Here is a 24483-nt window from a genome sequence, read left to right as displayed (position 1 = left end):
ACTACGGAATGAGACAGTTAATTTATATGCTTATGATCTGTCTCTGAGAATGCTGGCATGGTGCCTACTATGTAGGGGTTTTGTGAGACCTGACACTTAGATTTATTTGACTTCAGATTGAGTTTGCCTCCCTAGATGGTTCCAACAAAAACTGGTCCTGTGAGTTTTATGGAGGACCATAAAAAAGAGAGACATTTTGAAACATTACTAATTATTTAAATACCTTGTTAAAGGGAGTGCTTTTACTTGTGGTTAGTGTTCAGCGCAGCAGTCTTGAGCTCTCATCCCTAACTCCTCATGTGTGTAAATGGCTATTAGGATATTCTCCTTCTCCTTCCCTCCATGCCCCCCAACACCAATTGACTTACTTTGGTGTTAAAGCCTTGCATAGAGATGCAGAAAGGTACTGGCTGACTTATCCAGATGTCAGGCCAGGTGACTCTTTATCAGTTCCAGTCTAGTGAATATAATTGGGTTTGGAGTAACTATCTGAAGCATAGGGAACTAGGGCAGGAGGAGGAATCCTCCACTGAAATCCTTAGGAACAGTCAAGCTCAGGAGAGAAACATAGCTTAACGTTTATTGTTGCTAACAATAAGGGTGGACTATTTCCGGTGTGCTCTTCCTCCATTGCTGGGAGCATGGTGGAAACTTCATCTGCTTTACATGGCCCTTAACATAATTGTATTATCTTTTCATTTATCTTTTATAACAAAAAGATTTCAAAGTATTTTAGCAATGATTATATGGTTAATATTGAGGATCCGTTCAAAATTGATTCTCGTATTTATGAGTCAGAACCAGTATGTGAGGATGCAAGCTATAACATTCAAAAGGGGACACAGTCAAACTAACATAGTTTTCATGTTCTTGACTCTCTTTTTTGTCCTTGGGCGAGTTCTGAATTTAGTGCTTCTTTACCTTGGTAAGTGGACATAGGACTAATCTTCACTTTGGATGCAATAAAAGAAAATACATTTTTCCCCATAAAAGTAGATCTAAAATATGAGTAAAAATTATATTTGTCCAAAATGACTCTGAATTTAAGACAACCCCCTCAGGAACTAGATTCTATACATATAAAATTTATAAATTTGTTATAATTTTCTGTATATCCAATTATTGGAGGGTCTTATCACATTCATTTTCCCCCTTCTCTCCCCACCACTGCAGCAGAGAAAATGGTGATGGGGGGCAGGCAGTGGCAGTAGAGGGGCAGTCAGTGGTGGGAGCAGTAGGGCAGGCTGCCAGGCATATAAGCTGTGCCTGAAGCAAGGAAGGCAGTCTGGCTCTGCATGTTTCAGGGTGTGGGGCTCCTGGGAGAGAGGGGTTGCAGGAGACAGCCTGGCAGGCACCCAAACCACTCAGGAGAGCTGGGACATGAGTACTTAAATGGAAGGAGTGTTGCAGGACGTCATTGACCTAAGGTGGGGCAGGCTTCTTTTTTAAATGGAAGTGGTTGCTTGTTTTTGTGTTGCGATTAAGTTTAACACCACAAGGCCATGCTGTGGCCTTAGGGAGGATTGGAGGCCATGTATCCTGCAAGTGAGGGACAGAGCGGGCAGGAGCCAAGGGGGCCAAAGCCTGTGCCCCTTCAACTACCTGAAGGGTGCTCACAAAGAGGATGGAGCTAGTCTGTTCTCAGTGACAGCAGATGACAGCAAGAAACAATGGTCTCAAGCATCAGCAAGGGAAGTTTAAGTTAGGTTAGTAAATCTTGGAGGTTTTTAAGGCCTGGCTTGACAAAGTCCTGGTTGGAATGATCTAGTTGGGGCTGGTCTTACTTTGAGCAGGCGGTTGGACTAGATGGCCTCCTGAGGTCCCTTCCAACCCTAATTTTCTATGATTATGTGATTCTAAAACACTGGAACAGGCTACCCAGAAATGTTGTTGAATCTCCCTCCATAGAGGTTTTTTTTTTAAGACCTGGGTAAACAAAGCCTTGGCTGGGATTATATAATTGGGGATGGTCCTGGTTTGAGCAGGGGGTTGGACTAGATGAGCTCTTGAGGTCTCTTCCAACCTAATTTTCTATAATTGTGTGATAACTTCTTCCCTTAAATCTGTCATTCTGGTTACAAATGCATAGCATTCACACTCTTCAGTGTTTGTATTCATATGCCACAGCCCCATTAATATTGTGATGTGTTAGCTCACCATGTTAGAAAACTGTGAGTAAATTCTCTTCTACTTCTCAGGTACTATCAAAATGGACAGTGGTAAGATCTGTAAGTAGAGGGACTATCGAACTTGAGGAGGCAGCTGGCCGATTTTGCAGGCATTTCAAGTCAGCCCAACTGCCATTTTCGCAAGCTGAGCATAACTCTCCCCCCTGCCCCCCATGCCTCTGACTGGCCCAGGAGCCCTGAAGTCCCACCCCTCCCTGCAGATTGCCAGGTAGCCCAAAACTGTGGCTTAATTACCCTGATTAAGCCCAGGGAGGGAACTAATTCATGTTATTAAGCGTGGAGTAATGGCTTCCTGGGCTTAATCAGGATAATTAAGTCATGGTTTTGGACCACTGTTACCAAATTTGCCCATTACTTTGGGGTGTGCTCATTTATTAGGGATAGTTTCTAGGGTCTTGGTGATTCTGTCAATGTGCTGCTTGTGTTACTATACGGAGATGTATCTCTCCCTTCTGCAAGCCCTCACCCCCAGTGGAGCTATCTTGCAGGACTCAATCTCAATGGGGCTGGGTTCCTCCAGTCACCAAATCAGTCATACACACAAATACACACAAATTAACGTGACACGCCTGACCTGGCCGGGCTGATCAGCTTGGACAGGCTGACACCCACATATGCCAAGAATCAGTTCATAAGAGCAACAATAAAATGCAGTCAGACACAAGCACACAGGTGAACAGAATCCCTCTGAATCCGGCTGGGTGTCCAGCTGACACCCTCGTGGGCCAGCATTCAGTTCATAAGGGCACGTCTGAGTCAAACTGGGTCAATCAGCCTGTACAAGCTGATCCCCTTATGTGTTTCAAACTCAGCACGTCCCAATCTTCGGCCTCTTGATGAGCAGACCCCACAATAATTTGGGCTTCACAGGGATCTTTAGCGTAGGTAAAAGAAGCGTTGCTGCAGAGCACGGGAGGAAAAAGAAGCAGAGAAGGAAAAATATACCCAATTACTACCAGTTTGACTATAAAAGTTATTTATTGCTAAGCATGTGACATATATAATAGTACTAGTAGTAATAGACATGCAAAAGAAAAACAAACACAAACAATGACAATACTACCCTGGTTTCACTAAGTATTTGGGGAAACCTAGCTCAAGCTTAACTGATACAGTTCAGGTTCAGAAGTTTATGCCTAGAAAGAAGAGAGAACGCTGGGATCTCACCTAGTCCACGGTACTCAGGCTGCAAAGCTGACAGGCACAGTCCGTAGCACAATCCTTGAAGAGAGAGAGACGTTCTGTTCTTCCAGCGGCCCAAGAATGGCAGGGGATGGTGTCAGCACAGGAGTTTTCTTCTTCTTTCCTTTTCCTCTCCTTCTCCTTTTCTCCTCCTCCTTCTTTTTTTTTTGCAGCACACACACTTACAGATTTTTATACCCTCAGTTCAGCTGCTTTGAAGCACCCTCAGTAGTGTAAATCATTGTCTTTTCTATTGACAAGGGGTTATCTGGTTTGGACCATCTCAGGAAACTGATAATCAGGAAACACTTAAGATTAGGGAGTAACCCAAATACTTGGGAGCCAGCTTGAAATTCCTATGGATGGCAGATATACTGATGGGATATCTCATGGTTTCTTCAGGAACAATAGATAGCTTGTAGCATCAGGGTTTTGGATTTTTACTTGTTGTGCACAAGCCTCAGCTTAGCATGACTTTTCCAGATTTTACTATAGTCTTTTAACAGACTTAAAGCAATTATTGGGGTGCTCATAACCTTTTATGGAGAGGACTTCCACCAGTCGTCTTGGGAAAGATATGACAACACATGGGATTAGGGCTCCAGCAGGCTGGATGCTGTGATGAACCCTTAACCATTGTTCAAATGTTGCCCATACCCCCTCTGACTCGGTCTCTTGCCTCAGCATTCCCTAACCCGGCAACCAAGTTTTAGTCAATCAAGTTTAAATAGGCCTCCCATACTGGGACCGGGGAATGTACAGCCCGAGATGCCTATTAAACTTAGAGCTGTGTGTGTGTGTCTGGGGGGGGGGAAAGTCCTTAGCAAATCCAGATTAGAACTGGTCTGATAAATGCTGAGCTGGGTGTGTGTGAACATGGGTTGATTAACATTGGAAGCACAGATTCCCCATCATGCAGTGCTCTCCTGCTTCTCTGGTCCCAGAATTCATTGCAGTCTCTGCTTCAGGCTTTCTGTTTTCCATCTCTCATGTAAAGGAATGGTCATCTGGTTCCATCTCAGATGTAAATGAGACCTAGGGCAGTTGTTCACTCTTATCACCCTTATCTGGAGAGTTTTAGGTGCGTCTCTCACTGCATCTTAATCAGTTTCGTTTAGGTGGGGGGGGGGGGTGAGTCCTTTGTGAGTCAGACAGACTGCATCCTGTGCCAGGGTTGCCCAAGAACACAGAGCTGAGACGTAACACCACCCCCACATGGCAGCTCACTTAAAAAAAAATAAATAAATAAAAAAAACTCACTGGTAAGCAGAGAAGTCCTGCAGTCTTGGAGCACAGGGGGAAGATGGAGGAGGGGCAGGGCGGAGCTGCTTGTAGCAGTGAGCAGGGTGAGCAGCTCTGCCCCAGGGCCACAGAGCGTTCACTATGCTGAACCCACAATGCATCATTAAGAAAAACCCATCTCAGGGCAAGAGGCCGTCACCACCGGGGAGGGAGGAAAGGGGAAGAGGGCAGCAAGTCGGGCATGATCTGCAAACTGCCAACCCCTCATAACTTTACTGGGTTAACCACGGCAAGTTCACCATAGCGAATGCTCTGTACATGGTCTATGGCTCTAAGGCAGGGCTGCTTGCTCTGCTTGCTGCTGTTGTCAGCCCTGCTCCACCCCCCCTCCTTCCTGCCCCCGTCACTGCCCTCTCCCATCCACCTTCCTCCCTATGCTCTAAGACTGCAGGACTTCTCTGCTTGCTGGCAAGTTCGCTTTTTTTTGCTTTTTTTGCTTTTTCCCAGTGAGCCCACCAAAAGCATGGAGCCTCCTCTTTTTTTGCAGAGCCCACCAGAAGTCACAGTTTCCATGAAAATCATTCTATCACCATTTGGGTAGGTCACTGTCTATAAGCCTCCCACATAAGACTGCTGTATTCTAAGAGCATACAGAAGGTAAATACAACAGTCTATGGATATAAGTTCTTCCCCCCGAACATAACAAAATGTATGAATTTGAGCAGTTTATTTGGAGCAAGCAGAAATTGTCAGAACTTTTTCTAAGGCTGCTGGGTTATGTTATAGTTTTACATTGATCCTGTTCATGAGTAAATCTTACCATTTGCACAGCTAGCTTAGCACTTCCCTTTTTATTAGCATTAAGGTTACAAGTGACCATGACATAGCCATTTTTAATTATAATTAGTCATATTAATACCAACGCAAAATAAAGACAGACAAGGTTCTTTGGGTAGATCTGATATCTTTTATTAGAGCAACTTAAATAGTTCCAACTATGGTACTGTAGGGGCTATATAGTTGGAACTATTTAAGTTGCTCTAATAAAAGATATCAGATTCACCCAAAGAACCTTGTCTGCCTATGTCCTTAAACCAACACAGCTACAAGCTACACCCCTGTAACACAAAATAAAGGCCTCCGAGTCACAAATACCTGAAGCAGAATGATAGCTTAATGACGGTATAAAATAGGTTTTAAAGTTTGAATGTTTGAAAGCATTTTAAGACTTTACAAGAAGCATAACATAGGCAAGCTGATAAAATTTCAATAAAGAACATGCTGTCTTAATAGGAGGAGCTCTCATTTTAGTCCTCCAATGTAAAGATATTCACCAAAAACTATTTGAATCAGTATCTGCAAATAGACAGTATATACAGAGATATGCAAATGGAACTAATTTGCTCTTACTCATCTGCATATCCCAGAGTTCACATATAAAAATAGTTGCTTCCCCACTTTCCAGCAAACATAACTTAATAGCTGAATGTGGTATTGGGTACTTATGTTACTGTGACTCCTGCTCCTTCCTACATACAGTTATGTTGCTTTTGCTTTTGCTTTTTTAGCCATAGTTACTGGTAAACACCCTTTTGCAGGGCTGAGATCAAAACATGTAGATGAGCTTTAAGCACACAGTGCTTAAACCACTGGACTAGGACTTATACCAGTGCTTTTCAGCCATGGTGCCCTGGCATCTAGGAGTGCCTTGAGATCCTTTCAAGGCAGGGGTGGGCAAAATACAGCCCGTGGGCTGAATCTAGCCCTCCAAGCACTTTCATCCAACCCACTGTGCCCACTAAAAAATTGTGCCCCGCCTAGTCCTTCCATCCACAAAGGTGGGAGTGAGACAGCTATGTGTACACCTGACATATACACAACCCCCAACATACCCTATGCCCCCCACACACAGCCACAACCCCTCACAAACTCCCCCCACCCTCTACCATACACACACTCCCCCCACACCCACCATACACACACTATACAAGACTAAGAATTTATTTTTGAATTAGTATGCAATTATCTCTGTATACTCTATGCAAACACAAATCGTGACAAAAATATTTTTCATAATAAAATTAAAATGTGTTATAGTAGGTGTTTGACTTTTAGTGTATGATTTGCTTTTTTCCTGGTTCTAAGATGGCAACCCCCCCCCCCACCCCCAGGAGTATTTCCAGGGGGGCAAGGGCTCCAAGTGGCACAGGTCAGGGGTTAGGGGCGGGACTTCTGGTCCCAAGATGGTGACAAGAGGCTGGGGCAGCTGTCAAAGGGTGGGGCTACCCATGCAGCCCTCAACAGCTCACCAAAACTCGTTCAGCAGCCCTCCACCCAAAATAATTGCCTGCCCCTGTTTTACGGGAATAATGGGCCTGCACGATATGAGCACTGTTAAGTATGCAAACAGCTACATATGACTTGCAAGCTAGACCCAGAGATTTCAAATAAGAATCCATAGTGTTACAAACATTCTGACCTGGTGTGGTCTTTCTGAGTTCTTTGTAACAGAAGAATTCATCTATTATTTTTCCATAGTGAAAAAACAAAGAAAAGCTAAGAGCTGGTATTTTCTGAGGACTGCCTTGAATTGAAAAAGTTTGAGGAACAACTAAGGTTTTGTTCCTGACTCTGACCCACTGAATGATCTTTAGTCAGTAACTTAACCTTTCTGTGCATCAGTATATTTAGATTTTAGATGAGGTCATGCATTTCAAAGACTCTTTTAGGTTTAATTTATTCACTTTTGGAACACACTTTGAAATCCTCAAATATAACCTGGCACTTAGACATACAGTTGTAATACTATCATTTAGCTAGATCATTTTACAAAAAAGATCTTTGTGCATGCCTACCTTTCAGTCAGATAATTTTATCTACATCTACTGTGTGTTGCAAAAGTGGGTGATGTGGTACTTAGATCATCAAGAATTCTGTTCCTGCCTGAAGTATTCAGCACGGATCTCTGTCCCAAAAGGCATGGCTTCATTTTTCTCACAATAAAGGGCACTGAGAATACTGCAACAGTCAGAGATTTTGTTGTAGTAACATGGGGGAAAGGCTGAAGGAATAATGCTTAGCCGCTTAAAAAGAACAAATTATGCCACTTTTGCTCAGAGAACACCTTGCTGAAGCAGAAAGAAGCTGAGGTTGCCTGCTGCTGTTTTAGCTTTTTTTTTTAATTTGAACATGCTAACTTCTGAAAGATTAAATCAGCCAAGGTCACAGGGTGGTAATACTATGAGTTTCAAATCCTCCCCCTGTGGGCATCTTTTGTCTATTTGACATTTTCAGCATGCCTCCTATATTTATCTCAGGAACTTTTCTTTTTGGCTCCTGATGGGAAGTTTCAGTATTAACTCATTTCAGCAAAGCTTCTTAGGGTTTCAATAAGGTGAGAGAAATGGATTGAAATGAGTAAGCCACAGCATCCCTGCTAGGCTTGTGAACTTAACAGCAGACTCGCATTGACCCACCTTCTCTGATTCTACATGGAAATACATGGCCTAGGACCAGATAGATTATACATGTTTGATAGAAATTGCTAATGTTTTGTACTATATAAATTTTTCAAAAGATCTAATGTGGTCAACCTGCAGAGTGGAAGAATGACCTTTGCCAATTCTAGCAATGTAGAGAATTGAGCGATATTGTGTCACACCTCTGTATCACTATTTGCTACATAAGGATAGACTGTAAACAGAACCATCTGAAACAGAGGAGGCTGGGAGGAAGGAGTTAGTCTGCAAGAAGCTCAACATGAAAAGATTTACCTTGCAGAACCCTGGTGCATGTGGATACTGAGAAAAATTCAAATACATTGATATTTTAACTAAATGTGCTATAACAGAATCTCTGAAGGGGAAAATGAATATCTGCAGTCACACAAAGGTCAGCACAGGAATAAGAATTGCATGATGGGGATAGAAAATATGTCATTTGGATGTGAAAATATTAATGCTCTGTGATGGTAAGCAGAAAGCTTGTGCCACAGTTTAATTGGAACAGCTAGCTCCTTTAAGGAGAAGTGGTCCAAGAATGACATTTTTTAGCTCAAAAGGAAGCTATAGCACATCTAAATTGTGAAAGTGGTGAAAGATCCCTGCATTTGTGATCCATGAAGGAAAACAGAAGGCCCTTGTCACTATTAATGACAGTAGTTAAGTCCTTACATATATTTGTAACATAGAGTGACATTTGTGGACCAGGAAGCCAGTGCCAGAAGAGAGATGTCTGATGGAGATACAAGGTAAGGATATGGGGAGTCAGTGGAGAGGAAATGTACCAGATGTAAAACCTGCAAGAAACCACAAAGCTTTCTGGAGTAAATGAAGTGACACAGAGTCGGGGAACTGCACTGTTAAGGTTGCAAAGCCCAGGCCCAGTTATTTACTGACACCTATAGGTGGACCTAGGATTCAGAAAGGGCAGTGAGAGGGCAGATGCAATTAGCCTTGGGGGATGGGGGAAAGGCATATCTGATAAGGCTGTGAGAAACAGCACCATTTTCTTTCAACTTCTGTTTCACTGTTTTAATGAAACAGTGTTTTGTTTCTAGTTTCATTTCAAAACCGCTGTCCAGTTTCGTTTCGTCAAAACTGTTTCTCTGTTTCAATGCTGTTTCAATGTTTCACCCATAGGGCTATAATTGGGAAGCATAGAACTGCCTATAACTTTGTCATTTTTTGGCAGATTTGGATGCAAATAGCAGGGATGATAGACCCTTCTGAGGGCATGAAGTCTGCCAAGTTTCAAGGAGATGTGTAGGGGTTTCTGGGAAACTGTACCTCCAAGTCTTGAAAGCAAAACTTGTGTCACTTGTAAGTGTGAAGGCACATGGGGGTGAAAACAGCAGGCATAGTAGCCCTGCTGAGAGCATGAAGTCTGCCAGGTTTCAAGGAGGTAGGTACAGGGGTTTTTGGGAAACTGCACCTCAAGCTGCTGACAACCAACACTTGTGACGTGTGTGTGTGTGTGTGTGTGTGTGTGTCTTAAGGTGCACCCTAACTGGTGCTGGGGCTTCTCCATGACATGGTAGTGTGCCCCAATGAGGTCTCCTCCTCCCCTACAGCCTCAGTCCGGTCCACCACTTTAAATGACAACAGGCAATAACTTAGTAAGCAGCACAGTAGCACCAGCAGCATCTCAGGCAGCCAAACTGTCACAGTCAATATCAGAGCAGTCCTTTCCCCCTCCTTCTCCTTACTGTCTGTTTCCCTGCAGGCAAGCCCAGCTCCAGCTTTGAAACTCGAAACGTTTTGAAACTTTCAAAATATTTCGACTGCCCTCGTTTCATTTTGAGGCTGTTTCAAAGCCCTTCGTTTCATTTCGATTTCGCTGTTTCAAGCTCGAAACAAGTTGAAACAGTGTCAAAATGAAACAGCTGGTGAAATTTTACAGCCCTAATATCTGGAACCCCTGGGTCAGCAAGGGACACCTGGGGACCTGAGCAGAGAGCAGGCACAGCGAGCTGCAGCCATTATCCCTAGCTGATTCCCCAGGTGGGGACTGTGGGGAGAAGCTGTGTGGCATGCCAGACTTGGCTAGGGGCAGTGGCAAATGGGTAGGTGCCCCCTTCCTGTGCCTGCTGCCTGCCCACCCTCAGCAGGTGTCACCTACTAGTGCAAGAGTAGGCCTGGAAGTAGCCTTGTTTCCAGGCAAGCCCAGCATTCTGTGTAGCTGCTTCCCACAGCTTCTGGCTGGAGTGGGCTGGAGCAGCCCAGAGATCACTCTCTGTACGGGTCAGTCAGAGACAGCAGTAGTGGCACCCCCCCCACTTCCTTGTTCCTCCTTCTTGCCCAGCCACCTGGGTTTCCTCAGCTAGCCTGGAGGCTCCAACTGCAGGGAGCAGCTATGTGAGATGCTGCACTTGGCCAGGATAATGGCAGTGGCAGGTGGTCACCCCCTTCCTGTACCTGCTCCCTGCCCAACTCCCCAGACATCCCCCACCAGCTAAGGTTGGGGGGGGGGGGAAGTTTATTGTGTTACACAGTGAAAGGGGGGGGAGTTTCTACACCACCACACCCCCCTCACCTCCCAGATCTTTCTTTGAAACTCTATTGCATCTCCACCAATCTGTCTGTCAGCTTGCCTCTTCCCACACTGGCTCTCCTGATCTCAGTCCGTTTCTACTGCTCATCCTGTTCTCAGTCTCCTTTCTCAGCTGGTCCTTGTCTCACTCCTAAGAACTTCACCCAACCACTGTGTTCTTCCGTGGGTTCTCATCAGATCAACTGCTTCTCGGTTCTGTTCTCCCTCTTGCTTCTTATCCAGTCTCAGTCTCACCATTTCCCTGCAGCTCAGTTATCAATTCATTGTTAAGTACTCACAGAGGAAGAAGTAGGTGCCCATAGACCCTACAAGTACAAAGTTTGGAGCATCTTATCAGACCACCTTGAAAGTTAGAAATATTGAGGGAATTAACCTGTAGATTGGATACTTGCCTCTATTTAATGTCTTGTACTGATTATATCAAGGTGTTAGCGTGATAATCTTGTGTAATATCCAAACCAAGCTAAGGAAGATTTTTTTTTAATCGTTTGACACTAGAGTTTTAATTGTGGGCCGACTGACAACTCCTTCACAGGAGCGTTGGGATGTGGAGACTATCATAGAACAGTTTGTCTTGGTAATCTTAGGGAGTACCTATTGTTTGATGTATCCATGAGTGAAACCTCCATTAACTGCTGCTGAATTTTGTTGAATAAAATTAAAAAGGGGACTCAGATTCTAAGACACAATCTCTAATGTGTTAAGAAATATGTTAACTGGCAGTGTGGAAGACCTAAAATAACAAGGGGCCCTTAAATAAATGGACTATGGCAATATGAAAAGAAAGCTTTTGTATTATTGCTGAATGTGCGAACATTGGTCAAGGTCAGCCATACCTTGTTAATGTTAAAATACTACATTCCAATACAGTGTCCCCCTTTCACAGAAGACTGTCTCTAGCTGCATTTAGGACACACCTAATTTCCAGGAACTAATTACTTGAGCATGGGCAAGAAAGTCTATGAAAGTGAAAATAAAATAAATTGTCAGGAAGTCAAATGCTAGTGCAATTGCTTACCTTTAAAGGAACCTGAAACAAAGAGTCTATACCAGGTAAAGGTTTCAAACATATTGGATTTAAAAGAAAATAACAGAAAGTGAGCTTAAGAGGCAGTGTTGTCTACTGGGTTCAACTTGATGCATGTGAATTCCTGATTTTCTGTTTAAGACTTGCTTTATGGCCTTGGATGACATTTCATTTGTCTGTATTTTCTCCATACATATAATAGAAGTGACACACAGGGGTACGTACAAGAGTTACATTTAGATTGACCTAATGTTAGGTCACTCTAAATGTCCAGAGCTGTGTGTGTTCCAAGGGCTTAAATCACCCCAAAATTTGTGTACCAAATCACCTTGGGAGGTGAACTAACTTTTGAATTAACCTGGGTTAATCCAATCTGAAATGGGTTTACCTGGACTAGCGAACGCTTGCACATGTTCAAAGAAAACCCCAGGGCTGGAAAAGCCTGGCCACTCGCCCCAGCCCTAGAGCTGTTTTTCCTACCTCCCTGATCCTGACTGAACTATTTTTTGCCCACCCCGACCCACCTAACTACCCACCCCCTCCCCCAAATCCACCAGTCCCTCGCTTCTCTTCCCTCCCTGAACCAATTTGTTTACCTCCAGCTGTCCATGCCACTCCCAGCAGCAGCAAATGCCTTCATATGCTGCTCCCAGTTTGGGTTTAGGCAGCTTGCTTTAAGCTGTGTAAACCTAAACCTGGGTCCCACAAAAACATGTTTGCACCCACAGATCCTAGAGCTGTTTTTTGTAAATGATTATATACTATTTGGAACTTTGTTTGGAAATAAATGGTTGTAGAGTGTTTGGAACTTTGCAAGCCAATATAATCCCTAAGTACTAAGAGTCTTTATTTCCTACTATGTTTATTCCTTTTCAAAGATTATCAGTGTTTGAGGAGGATGGATCTTTTGTGCCCTGAATGTGTTTGTGATCAAAAATCACAGCAGAATCCTCTGTTTGCGACATCATGCTTTCATGTTTATTTCCATAAGCATCTACAGAACTTGTTCAATATAATAAAAAGGTACTAGCAAAGTATAGTTGCATAATGTTTTCCTTTTTCTAGCTTGCCCTGTTTCATTGTGAAACATTCATACAATACTGTGGCATAATTTTCAAAGAGAATACACAGTGAGGCGTGTAGTATCCCATCATCATGTTCCATGCAATGACAATGGTTAGAAGGCTTTTACTACTTTAAATTCTGTATCATTTGTAGGTAGAAAAAGTCCTGTAAAACTAGATGTTTATGTACCTACTCAAGAACAACTGCTTCAAGAACTTCACTTTGGAATCAATTTTATTCTTTTAATTTCAGTGTTGATATGTGACTTGTGCTCAATTCTTGTACATATTTGAAGATATTCTTTATCCTTTTCTCTGTACTAGAACTTTCTCACTGATGGAAACCTTTTGCATCTAGCTCTAGTTGATCTCACTATAATTGCAATAATTATTTCAAGGGTTCAAAAGAAAGTCAAAAGCAATAGTCTCTCAAGGATTGTGCTATGAAGAGAGTACATCATATTTTATGTTGTACCTTATTAAAGTAATTAGTCTTTTAAGATCCACCCTAGTTTCATTCTGTATTGCCAGTCATTACTTTGATTTCAGATCACAAGTTTGTTTTTTTTGCTTCACTACTCCTGTAAATTCTCTTCCAATTGATACTACTATATAGAATGCGTTTCCTGAGCCACATGTATTTTGTTCCCTAGACTGTGATGACCTCGCTTTGAAAAATGCTTAGCATCTTCCAACTTGCTTTGAATTTCAGGCCAGTAAGAACTGAGCTTTCTAAAAATGTGGTCCAAGATATGGATGCTTGAGTTAGTTTAAAAACCTACTTTATTTGAATTATAGAAGCACCTTGAGTCATCCAATGAATAGTGAGAAACTGTACCAGCTTGTAGTAATTCTCATGAGGCTGGATTTGAAGGAGGGCAGGGTAGTAGCCTACATAGTGTTTTTAGAGGAGTGAACTGTATAGAAGAGAATTCAGAGCTTCATCTAGGAAAATGATCTATAAGGAGAGGGGGAGATAAGAGGACTTAAGGCATTTATAGACATGCTCTGGGAGGTGGTGGGGGGGTGCTTTAATTAACGCTTTAGTTAAAGCGTCCCTGCCATCATTTTTCAGTGGGGATGCTGACATGTGTGACACTGGAGTCTGCTGAAGCATGGTAATTACCATGCTCCAGCAGACTCAATTAATTGAGACTGCTCTGACACACTGTAATTACAGCGTGTCGGAGCAGCCTCAATGCACATGTATTGGCGCCCTTAGTGCTTTAGCTGTACTCATAGAAAGAAGTAGTAAGATCTTGGAAATTTTGTGGAGGAAGAAGCATCAAGCTTTATCTTCTGTTTTGATATGTGGAGCAAAGGCAGGATAGAACTAAAGATGATCTCCAGGATGGACATTTAATCTTGGAAAAACAGAGCTGAGAGGAACTGATACAGAGTAAGTTAGTCTCACTATTAAATAAGGTTATTCTTTGTGTTTGTCCTCAGGCCAGCTACTAAGGGTAGCGGTGAATCCCACTTGATAGGGTCACATTTAGTTACCTGAATGTAAATTATAGATGGAATAAAGTGTCTTGACACCCACCTTGCTGGGGTCATCTGATCCCAGCAGTCTTTCCTGCCAAAGTGCAGAGGGGCTGGACCTGATGATATGTAAGGTCCCTCCCAGCCCCTAACAACTATGAGACTTTGAGATAGTAACAGAGGTTTAGAGATATCAGACTATTTGGTAGATGTTTTCATTGTATTATTTTCCCTGTTGTAACTTTGATACTGATTGGAATTGAGTAAACATCAAAACTTATTACCAAAACATGGTGAGGCTCCTATTATAGCTTCTACTAAGAGCAAATAATGGTAATTCTGTATTTAACGCTGGGTACAATTTAACCCTCCTTCCCTTCATACACTGACAATGAAAAGAATACATAGAATGAAATTTCTCTTTCAGAAGTCCTTTCTTGTTTTGGTTATTTTTATAGATTTCCCATCTCTTTCAGTGAATACATAAACTTTAACCACGCTTTGAATGGGCAGCTGGAATCAGCCAGCTCCAGGTTAGAGGGTGATGATAATTCACAGATGGAAGTGTCTGCTGCATCCCCAAACAAGTGGGTTATAGAACTGAGAAAAATGTTGTGGAAACAAATTATTTTTCTTTCCTTTTATTTATTCTTTTTTAACTTTCATAGCACTGCAGATGTCTTGGGATATATGATGGCGACAACGTTTCATGTTGTTAAGGTTGTAAGGATTATAAAATGATTAAATTAGAAAAAAATCATTTGCATGCAGGTTATTTTCCACTTTTATGATCAGCATTTTGAATTGACGGAAAAGGCATATAGAACTCAATAAGGATTAAACCAAGAGAGTGCTGTTAGAATCTAGTGGGACTATAGAAATTACTTTTAAAATCCAAATAGGGAAATGTTAACCTTTCCAAAACTGTTATAATTGACCAACATAATTTGATAGCAGACCTCTACATTTTTAATATAGTCCATTGGACAGTGGTTCTCAACCTTTTTAGGTTTGAGGCACCCCTCAGTAGGCACAGGACACCTCTCAGAAAATGCCAGCTCTTAGTTTCCACTCATTTTTTGACTACAGAAGAATAATAGAGCAATTCTTTTGTTGCAACAAACTGAGAAAGACCACAAAAAGTCAGAATGCTTTTAACCCTATGGCTTCCTGGTTGAAATCTCTGGGTTTATTTTGTGAATCATGTTTGCACACCTGTGTGGCACCTTTGAAAGGAACAGGACCCACAGGTCAGATTGGGCCCATGGACCCCCTCACCCCACTTGCCCTTGCTGGAAGCATGCCAGATCCAGCACCCACTCCAGCCAGTCCCAGGGCCAGCACTGGGGGTCAGGTGATGCGGCATCACGGGCCCAGTCTGCAGCCATATCTTTTATTCCTTGTGATAAAAGATTCAGAAGTCTAATTAATCTTGAGATATGTGCAGTCGGGTTGTTTTTCACAGCAGTTAGCTAACACTTCAAGCTTTAACAGTGCCCCTAAGCCATAAAATACATTTGCATACAAGAAATGTTTTGAATGCAATAAAACCTCAACTCAGCTAAAGAGTTGCTATCATGTCTTTGTTGACTAACACAAAGTGAGATATTAAAGAGAGCTAGGCTGTGACTGACAGATGCCAGTGCTTATGTTTTGATGTGATTCCGTATTTCTTTCATGCACAGCAGTTTAAGTTTAGCATTAGAACATCAGAATGACAGTGATCAATGGAACTATGCAGAAGCCCACAAAATATATTACTCCTGGCAGTTGTCAAGGCAGAATTATTCCAAAAAGTCATCTGAAATCCATTTGATCATGCACTAGATGGTTTAATAATTTATGGTATACCTTATTAGCAAAGTTTTGTGTTTACTTTGCCGCTGCCAAAACAAGATGAGAGGCTGCTTCCTCGGAAATACAAGATTCTTAGCTCAAAGAATCAGTCTTTGCATTTGTGTGTGATTTCCCATTCCTCCCCCAGTTTTGATTAACAGTATGTCATTTCAGTGCAGAGATTCTCTTTTTCCTTCTTATTTAATGCAGGAGCAATTTCATATTAATAATAAGGTTACCAACAGAGTTTACATTTGGAACTATTTATGTCTAGAAAATTATATCAAGACTTAGTTACAGTGTGCATTGTTCTACAGCTATATTAGGTGATTTTAGAAGTAAATGTCTGTGCATTTGCCCACGATATTTTTAAAGTGAAAAATAAGACTTTTGTTAGGCTTTAATCGTACTGAATTCCACTTGGTTGCATTGTGGTAATTTTGCCACTTGTTGCAGTTATGAAGACATGATTACCTGACTGGATTTCAGGAAATATAGTAGGTCTATTGAATATGGATTGTCTGTGGTAATTCTGGCTAGTGTTAGACCAGCTCAGAACCTCACAGGGCTGCCTTGAAGATTTTCTTATAGGTAAAGATGCATGTTTTATTAATACTCTCATAAAGTAAGGCACTTCACTGTTTCCCTCTGTAGCTAACATTTGCAAAGAATCCAGGTTAAGTAAGATCATTAGTCAATTGGTGGTGCTAGCAGAGGAACTATAAAGTCACCAACAGTTGAGACATGACTGGGAGTAGGAGTGTCTTCACAGGACTTTAGCGCACAACCCTATCGAAGCCCAGAGGATATGCCATAGAAGCTGTCATTGCATAGGCCTTGTCTACCCCGAAGGCCTTTGCCAGTATAGCTGCAACCCCACCCCACTCTTAGAGTAGATGTAGCTTGTCAAGAGGGATCTTTTGACAAGATAATCTTAATCTAGTATTTCAAATGGAGGCTGTTCTATTGGCTACATTTTTTACTGATATCTATACTGTGGCTTTTATTAGCACAGCCAAGTTCTTGCATTAGGGGAAAAAATGCTTATGCTATCTTAACTTTGAACTGCAGGCTTTAGACAAGCCCAGGAACAGAGCGGATATGGTGGCACAGTTGCACCCACTTTGGTTGTTCACAGCATGTGCAGTGAGCTCTCAGAGCTCACCAACATAGTTATAGTTTCATGGTTGGAAGGGACCTGAGCAGATCATCAAGTCTGACCCCCTGCCATGGGCAGGAAAGAATGCTGGGGTCAAACAACCCCGGCTAGGTGATTATCTAGCCTCCTTCTGAAGACCCCCAGGGTAGGGAGCTCTGCATGTGCTCTGAGCCCTGAGAACTCACAGCCAGTCGACACAGTCTGCAGTCTGCCCAGAGCCCCTGCATGCACTTAGCTCCAGTGCTCATTCCCTCTCTTCCCCTGCTGCTGAATTCAGGAGGGTGGGGAGTGAATCAAAGAGCAAGCAGCAGCATCTGGGCTCCAGAGCTGTAGGCAGGTAGAGGCTCTGGCCATACCCCTATCCCAGCCAGCCAGTGAGAGAGCTCATAGAGTTTACAGCACATGCGGAGCTGCCAGCAGGAGCTATGCTGACATGTTGAGTTCAGAAAGCTCACTGGCCTCCAGGATCACAGTGAAGCGTTGTGGCCCTAACTTCTTCAGTTGTGTGGCACATGCACAGTGAGCTGTCTTCACTGCCTGTGCACCATACAGCTGTAACCTGGGTTTATCTGGTTGTGTACTCCCCTCTCCAACTGAAGATAAATGTTAGCAGGGCAGGTATGCGGTGGGGGGAAAACTGCTGGCTGTACACAGCTTCCCTTCTTCCCCTGTAGAAAACCAAGCCAGGACACTCTATAACTTAACTATATACAAATTTATTAATATGTACAAGATTTCAAGAAATTGATATTGATAAACATCTATACACAAATATACAATTGTCACATAACATGATATCCTACTAACAGGTTAAAAGATTACATTGCCTTAAATGACATTAAACAATACATAGATAGACAATTTGATCTAAAACAAATAAACAACAAGTAAGTACAGACAAACACAGGTAAATGGTGGGGAAGAGCCCCAACAAGGATTATATGCTCAAAACTCTATTACATTAAAAATTTACACATATAAAGGTACCTGAGATTATATATATCTAAAATAACATAAACTATGGGTTATATCTATCCAATCTTGTACCACCCTTCAAGATATAGATAATTATTAAAACCTGATCCCAACCTGGGTTTCAACAAATATTATACAACATTAAGATCCAAATTTACTTAAGCATCAAATGCAAATATATACACTCTAACAAATACTTAGCCCAGCAAAATCAGATTAAAAATTTCAATACATTTTCAAACAATCTTAAGCTTTATCGATGTATACTTATAAACATAAGATATATTAATATGGCAAAATATAAGGCGCAAACCCTTAAAATATAACTTAATTCTTCAAAGGAACCCCAAGACCCAGGCTCTCCTGGGCCTTGGCCACCCCCTGTGGCTGCGAGGGGAGGAAGAAACTTCCCCGATGCCCTTTTAGGCTTTTCCTCAGCCCAGCCAAAATGCATTCCCCAAAGCAAAACCTTCAAACTCAGGGAACGCTGTTCCTTTGGTCTTTCCTTCCAATGGTCAGATTCACTGACCTAGGTGAATTCCCCCTCCCCTTGTCTAACTTTATCCCGACTATGCACTTGGTCTAATAAAAGATATTACCCTAAGAAATCTTTGCCTTAGGCATTTAGATGCACATTCTTCTTCATCAGTCTGACCTATGGTATTAAGAAAGATATCTAATATTTTATTTGGCCATGGAAATAAATTTGTCTAGGAAGAACAGAATCCTGTAGGACTTGCAAGAAGAGCAGCTGTCCTCCAACTTTTAATTAGAAAATATTATATTACTAGGTAGTTTTGTTTCAAATAAATAAAATTCTTAATGATTGGTATGCTATTGCTTCCAGTTTATTCTGCATGTAAAGGTTAATTGACTTTGACTTTTGGAATAAAATAACTGTAGTCAGTTATTAATTTTTCAGATGCTTTTGAAATTAATTTTAATTGCTCTGCCTATCAGGACAAAGCAATTTGTATGCATTATATTGTGATGAAAGCACTGTGTTCCAATGCACTTACCCATTTACTTTTCACTCAGTCATGATAATCTTCTACTTGCAGTATTTAAAAGTAGTTTTCACTTTCTAGGTCATGTGTTCAGTAATCCTCCACCTGAATTGCTTATACTCTAAATCTGCAACACCTCAGATGTTAAAATAGCACTTATCTGAAGCTGTCATTTTGCCCTTTTGATATTTATTTACCTCTGCTATTATAATAATATTTGTCTTCCCCAAATACTGTATATGTAATGTAGCATAGACCCGTGGCACATGTTACTTTTGTATTATTATTAAGATTTGTATTATTATTATATTATTTGTATTATTAAGATGTTAATCATGCCAGAAATATCTGTGTTGCTCATTTGTATCATGCCATAACTTCAATGTGTGACACATCATGCAGGGACTGCCCCAGGGTTGGAGCCCCAGCGTGGTCCCTGCCAACTGACAGCTGAACAAGATGGCTCTGGGGCACAAACCTCAGGGCTCTCCTGATGGGCTGATCATCAGATGGCAGGGATTGCCTAGGGAAAGAGTCCCAGATTGAGCCCTGTGGTGGTACCAGTCTGCCAGCTGATAGCAGATGGGGGTGGCACAGGGGCTTGAACCATGGGGCCATCCTGATCAGCTGATCACTCAAACCCCAGAGCTGTGATGATCAGCTGATTGTCGGCTAGCAGGAGCCGCTCCAGGGCTGGAACCCCAGGGTGATCCCTTCCAGCCAACTTCCAATAGGGCCTGCCCCAGGACTGAAGCCTTGAGGCAGTCCTGATCTGCCAGTGAGCAACCAGTCATTGGTCAGCTGTGTGACCACGCGTGGGCTTAAACGGCCCTGTGGATTGCTGGAGCCAGCCAACAATTGGCTCATTGTCAGGCACCCAACCTGCCAGTGCAGGGGGAGCCTAGAATCATGATTTCAGCCTCCCCTGCATTAGCTGTTGGGAACTGCTGCTGGATCCCACAGTTGCACCTCCTGCCATGCAGTTGTAGCATGGCAGGAAGCACAATTGTTGGGATCACACATCAGATCCTATCACACATTTAATTCCATGTCTGCCAGTTCTGGAATGGGTAAAGGAAGCTGGCTATAATGCACACATGTGCGCACGCATGCATGTGCATGCACACACACGCATGCACACACATATATATATTGTTTACACTTTTCTCCATTGTTATTGCCACCTTTCAGGTATATTTCTAAAGGTACTTATTGCAAATATTGAACTACATTTAAACTCTATTGAAGAGGGTACATGTTGCAGTGGACAACAGTTTTCATAGGCATATGGGTACCATTTGGATTTTAAGCTTAAACAATGACTCAATATGCATAACAACACTGCAAACATAGGTTCTGCTGCTCTTGGTATTTTTAATCAGGTAAAGAACAGTAATGGCAGCCTCAGCAGGGAAATCAAAGACTCAATATGCTGAACAAGAAGGTGAGTGTTTCAGCACAGCTGCCTCCTGAGAGTCGGGGGAAAAGCCCTGTGGGAGGATTTTTAAGCACAGTTGCATTGGCATGCCGTGGACAGAGGCAGTGATTGACATTGGATGTGTCCTGCTGTGCTAAAGATTGTAGCGTTTCTGGTCCCTTTTTTTTTCCTAGCTAGATGTTCCTATTTGAAGGAACCAAAGAATGGAAGAGTGGTAAGATGGGATAAAAAAAAAAAAAAGACCTAAGAAAAAATGTCATTTGTACTATATTGTTGCCTAGGAATCTGTCTTTGCTGCTAACAGCTTTATTGATTTGACAATTAATTCCATAGAAAAGCCTGACTTACTATGGCATCAGTGAGAATTCTTTCCCTGCGTGAGAAACAAATGAACTAAGGAGGAAGAATTCATGATGCAGACAGGATGAATTATTGTTTGCCTTAGAAGGGAATTTGTTGCTGTTTCTGTTGTTTTGTACTTGATATACAGCATCAAGTGCACTTCACACACAGTCCTGATTTGATTCCTGCATTTCTCCACAGGAGCTTAGACATGCACTGAAGAATGGCACAAATTTGAAAACATGCCCTTCTGTTGGGATTCAAGAAAAAACATCATTGTGCTGCAGGATGGTGATGCAAATTCCATGGCAACAAAGAGGACGTGGACTAAAGATACTGTCTGTGAGCCTGGCTTTACTGGCAGTCCTTGTTACCTTTTACTATGGAGGTGTATAAGTAGACACTGAACTAAATGATGCTTTTATAAAGAAAACTATATTGCTGATTAAAATCTTCAAAAGAAATGTTTGTAAAAATATGTCTTAAACTTTTATAAATTGGGCAATAATTTCTACTTGCCCTTTGCCCTTCCTTTCATCTGCAGCTGGAGTCAGGTTCATCCTGCCATTATATGAGTTTTTTGGTGGTTGTAGCAAAAACAGGATAGTGGTTTCTCATTTCAACCTTTTCCTCTTCTAGATTGTATTTCATTTTAAAAAGAGCAAGCCATTTGCATCTATTATATTTTTTGTATCTGCTGAAATAAAAAAGTGTGTAAGAAATCAATTAAGATGTTAAAGAAACTTTTCTTCGTGTGGCAGAGTCAGTAATTGTTTTGTATAAAGAGCATCTGATACCTCTTTAAATATCTTTCATAATGCAGTTTGTTACATGTCTTTTTCTACTCAAATCAAGTGTTCAATACAAGGACTGGGGGGCCATTACAGTTTGTCATTTGTAATCACTGTGCTCACTGCCACATGTGAAGGAAGTTTTGACTCACCACAAAGGAACACAAGGATGTAAGCCTCTAGCTTTCAACATTAGACCCAAAGCTAGTAAGCTGTGTAACTATGACAAGTATGAATGTTTATGCAGAAATAATTTGAATAGTTTTGTTTATTACTGAGTGAGAAATTCAAGAACTTCTGCCAAAAGATTTTTTTTTTTTTAAATAATATAAATCTGCTCTAATATCTGGAGAAGTTATTATGAGCCTTTTCATGGTCTTCAATGGACCTTGGATCACATTAGTAAGGACTCATGAAACCTAATAGATTAGTGGGGAAAGTACCATATTTTCTTGCATACCAAGCACCCTTTTTCCAGAAACCACCTGTTAGAAATTGGAGTGTGTGTTTATGTGAGGAAATGGTAACAGCAATTTCTGTCATTTAAGCTTCAGCCAGGCAAAATGAAAGTCCATGCAATCCACAAGGAGCCGAATGGTGAAGTCTTGGCTCCCTAGTTGCTGTTACTCAGTTACTTACTACAAGGAAAGATCCTTTTTCTTTGTTCTGACTTTCAAAAACAAGGAGTTTATTTTATTCTGGGTTGTGTTCTATGTGAGAAAATCTGTTACATTTCACACTCAACACAAATTGCTAATTGCTTCTCAAACCCTGTATTTTTATGGAGATATGTTATAGTGCATAGGGTACTGGACCAGAAAGCTAAGTGGCATTTTCAGCTCTGCCGTAAGCTGCTGTGTAGCCCTGTTCAACTCACTCATCCAAACATCTGTCCCCTTGATCTTTCTAATCTCAAAAGGTGCAGAGCTGCTTCTTACAGTGTGCTTAGGCAGTGCCTAGCACAGATTGGGGTGAGCTCTCTAATAATGTAATAACTATGCTATATTTTATTACATTTCTATAGTGTTACTATAATACAAATAAATATAGAAACTTTAGTAGACTGTTTTATACCTTTTAAAGGAGCATACATAAACGTGGTATTCATAATACTTATGGACATTAAACTAGAAGATCTCTGTCAGTCTTTCAGTAAGAAAACATAGTGAATGTAATATAAAAGAACAGCCAAAAAAAGGCTTCAGCAAATATAAGTTTGTATGGATTGCAAAAAAAAATCAAGTATTGCTAATTCCAACCATTCAAAAACAATGAGTCAAGGCTCAAAAAAAATCATGAGACTTCTTTTCTTAATGATGGACTTTTAATGTACCATTAATTTGCTTTCTTTGCAAGCATGATACGTAAAAACTTACGTTTTTAACAGAAGAAATCTGAACTTCTCACAAAATCATTGTCTCTAGGATTTGGAGATTAAAGGAAACCAGCAAAGGTAACAGGGCTCTCAAATAGTGTAAGAGTTGACAACAGCCAGTAAATCTGAGCAAAATATTGTCATTTTGTAGGAATAAAATATACAAATGAGGTCTGTATCTTTGCCCATTCTTAATGACCCCATTATTATTTTCCCTGTAGCTCCTCACTATCGTGCCTTGCAAATATAAAGGTTTTCTACATTCACATTTCCAAAATCACAAATTCATTGCACTCACTGTTTTTAGAGGCTTAATAATCCTTGTAGCTAAATGCACAGTCTGGCATCCTAGCCTCATTGACTTTGGGGCAACTGGATTTATACCAAGAGCTTTTCACTGTCTCTGAGTTGTTTGTAAAAAAAAAAAAAAAAAAAAAGAAGCGTCTCAGCTGAAGACTTGCTGGAGGTAAGATAAATCGCCTGCCTATAATGTGTGTTCTCAAAACTTGCCTTCCAAAAGTATATTAAGGTCCTAAAGTTACCAGTATTTTATCATCTTTTTAACCGTGAAAAGTTTTCTGACCCAAAATACTACAGGACATTCTCTATTTGTCTAAATTGTGGCTGGAAACATTTCAATGTAGCTCTGGAATGAAAGGAGTAATTCTTATCACAGAGCTCACTTGGACTTTCAAGCAAAACCCAAACTGATCCCCAAACTGTGTGCTGCTGGAAACCACACTGGGAAATTGCAGCTAATGTAGCATGAAATGCCTTAATATACTCCTTGGCACAGGTCGGTGCCACTTTTGACGTATGTTCTTGCACCCACTTGGCTTCCCAGCTGCTTTCGAGCACCATCCAGAGCGTGTATCTCCATACAACACCATTACAGTATGAAACCTAACTTTACAAAAAATCAGCTTTCTCTGAACTATTGCAGTGGTTGAGAAATCTATCAATGAATTCACAAGGCCATTGCAAGTGATATACACTAACCAACCTGCACACACTAACCACCTGCAGATGCCCCTGGGTAATGAACAATGTACATTCAGTGCCTTTTCCTTAATGAATGCCGAGAAGAAACAGATTTCCTTTGGATGCCAGGAAAGCTTCAATTGTGTTTGATAAGGTAAGATAGCCTTAAGTTCACTTCATGCTGTTTTCAGTGAGGAAACTCTCACCCCACAAAACTTGAATGGCATGAGCATCTTCTGTCTTTTCTGAGCACCAACATGGTGTGAAATGTCATTTTATAAATTGAGTTTATGTATTTTTAGATGTTTAGGATGAACTGGCATTTAATCCTTTTGTTGT

At 41.4% G+C, this 24483-nt stretch overlaps 1 protein-coding gene across 3 annotated transcripts in view; it reads left to right on the top strand.

Moving 5' to 3' along the window:
- CDKAL1 (CDK5 regulatory subunit associated protein 1 like 1) overlaps nucleotides 1-21723 on the top strand; it is a 706822-nt gene extending 685099 nt beyond the window's left edge. For all 3 annotated transcript variants that reach the window (XM_019490403.2, XM_019490404.2, XM_059724329.1), the window contains one exon: nucleotides 21199-21723. In XM_019490403.2, the coding sequence (XP_019345948.1) occupies nucleotides 21199-21393 (195 nt within the window). In that variant the 3' untranslated portion in view covers nucleotides 21394-21723. The remainder of the gene's footprint in view (nucleotides 1-21198) is intronic.
- The last annotated feature ends 2760 nt before the right edge of the window (nucleotides 21724-24483 follow it).

Source organism: Alligator mississippiensis, chromosome 3, assembly GCF_030867095.1.
Source record: "Alligator mississippiensis isolate rAllMis1 chromosome 3, rAllMis1, whole genome shotgun sequence".
Lineage (NCBI taxonomy): Eukaryota > Metazoa > Chordata > Crocodylia > Alligatoridae > Alligator > Alligator mississippiensis.
The sequence above is the reverse complement of the archived record's forward strand: the minus strand, read 5'-3'. Positions and strand labels throughout refer to the sequence as shown.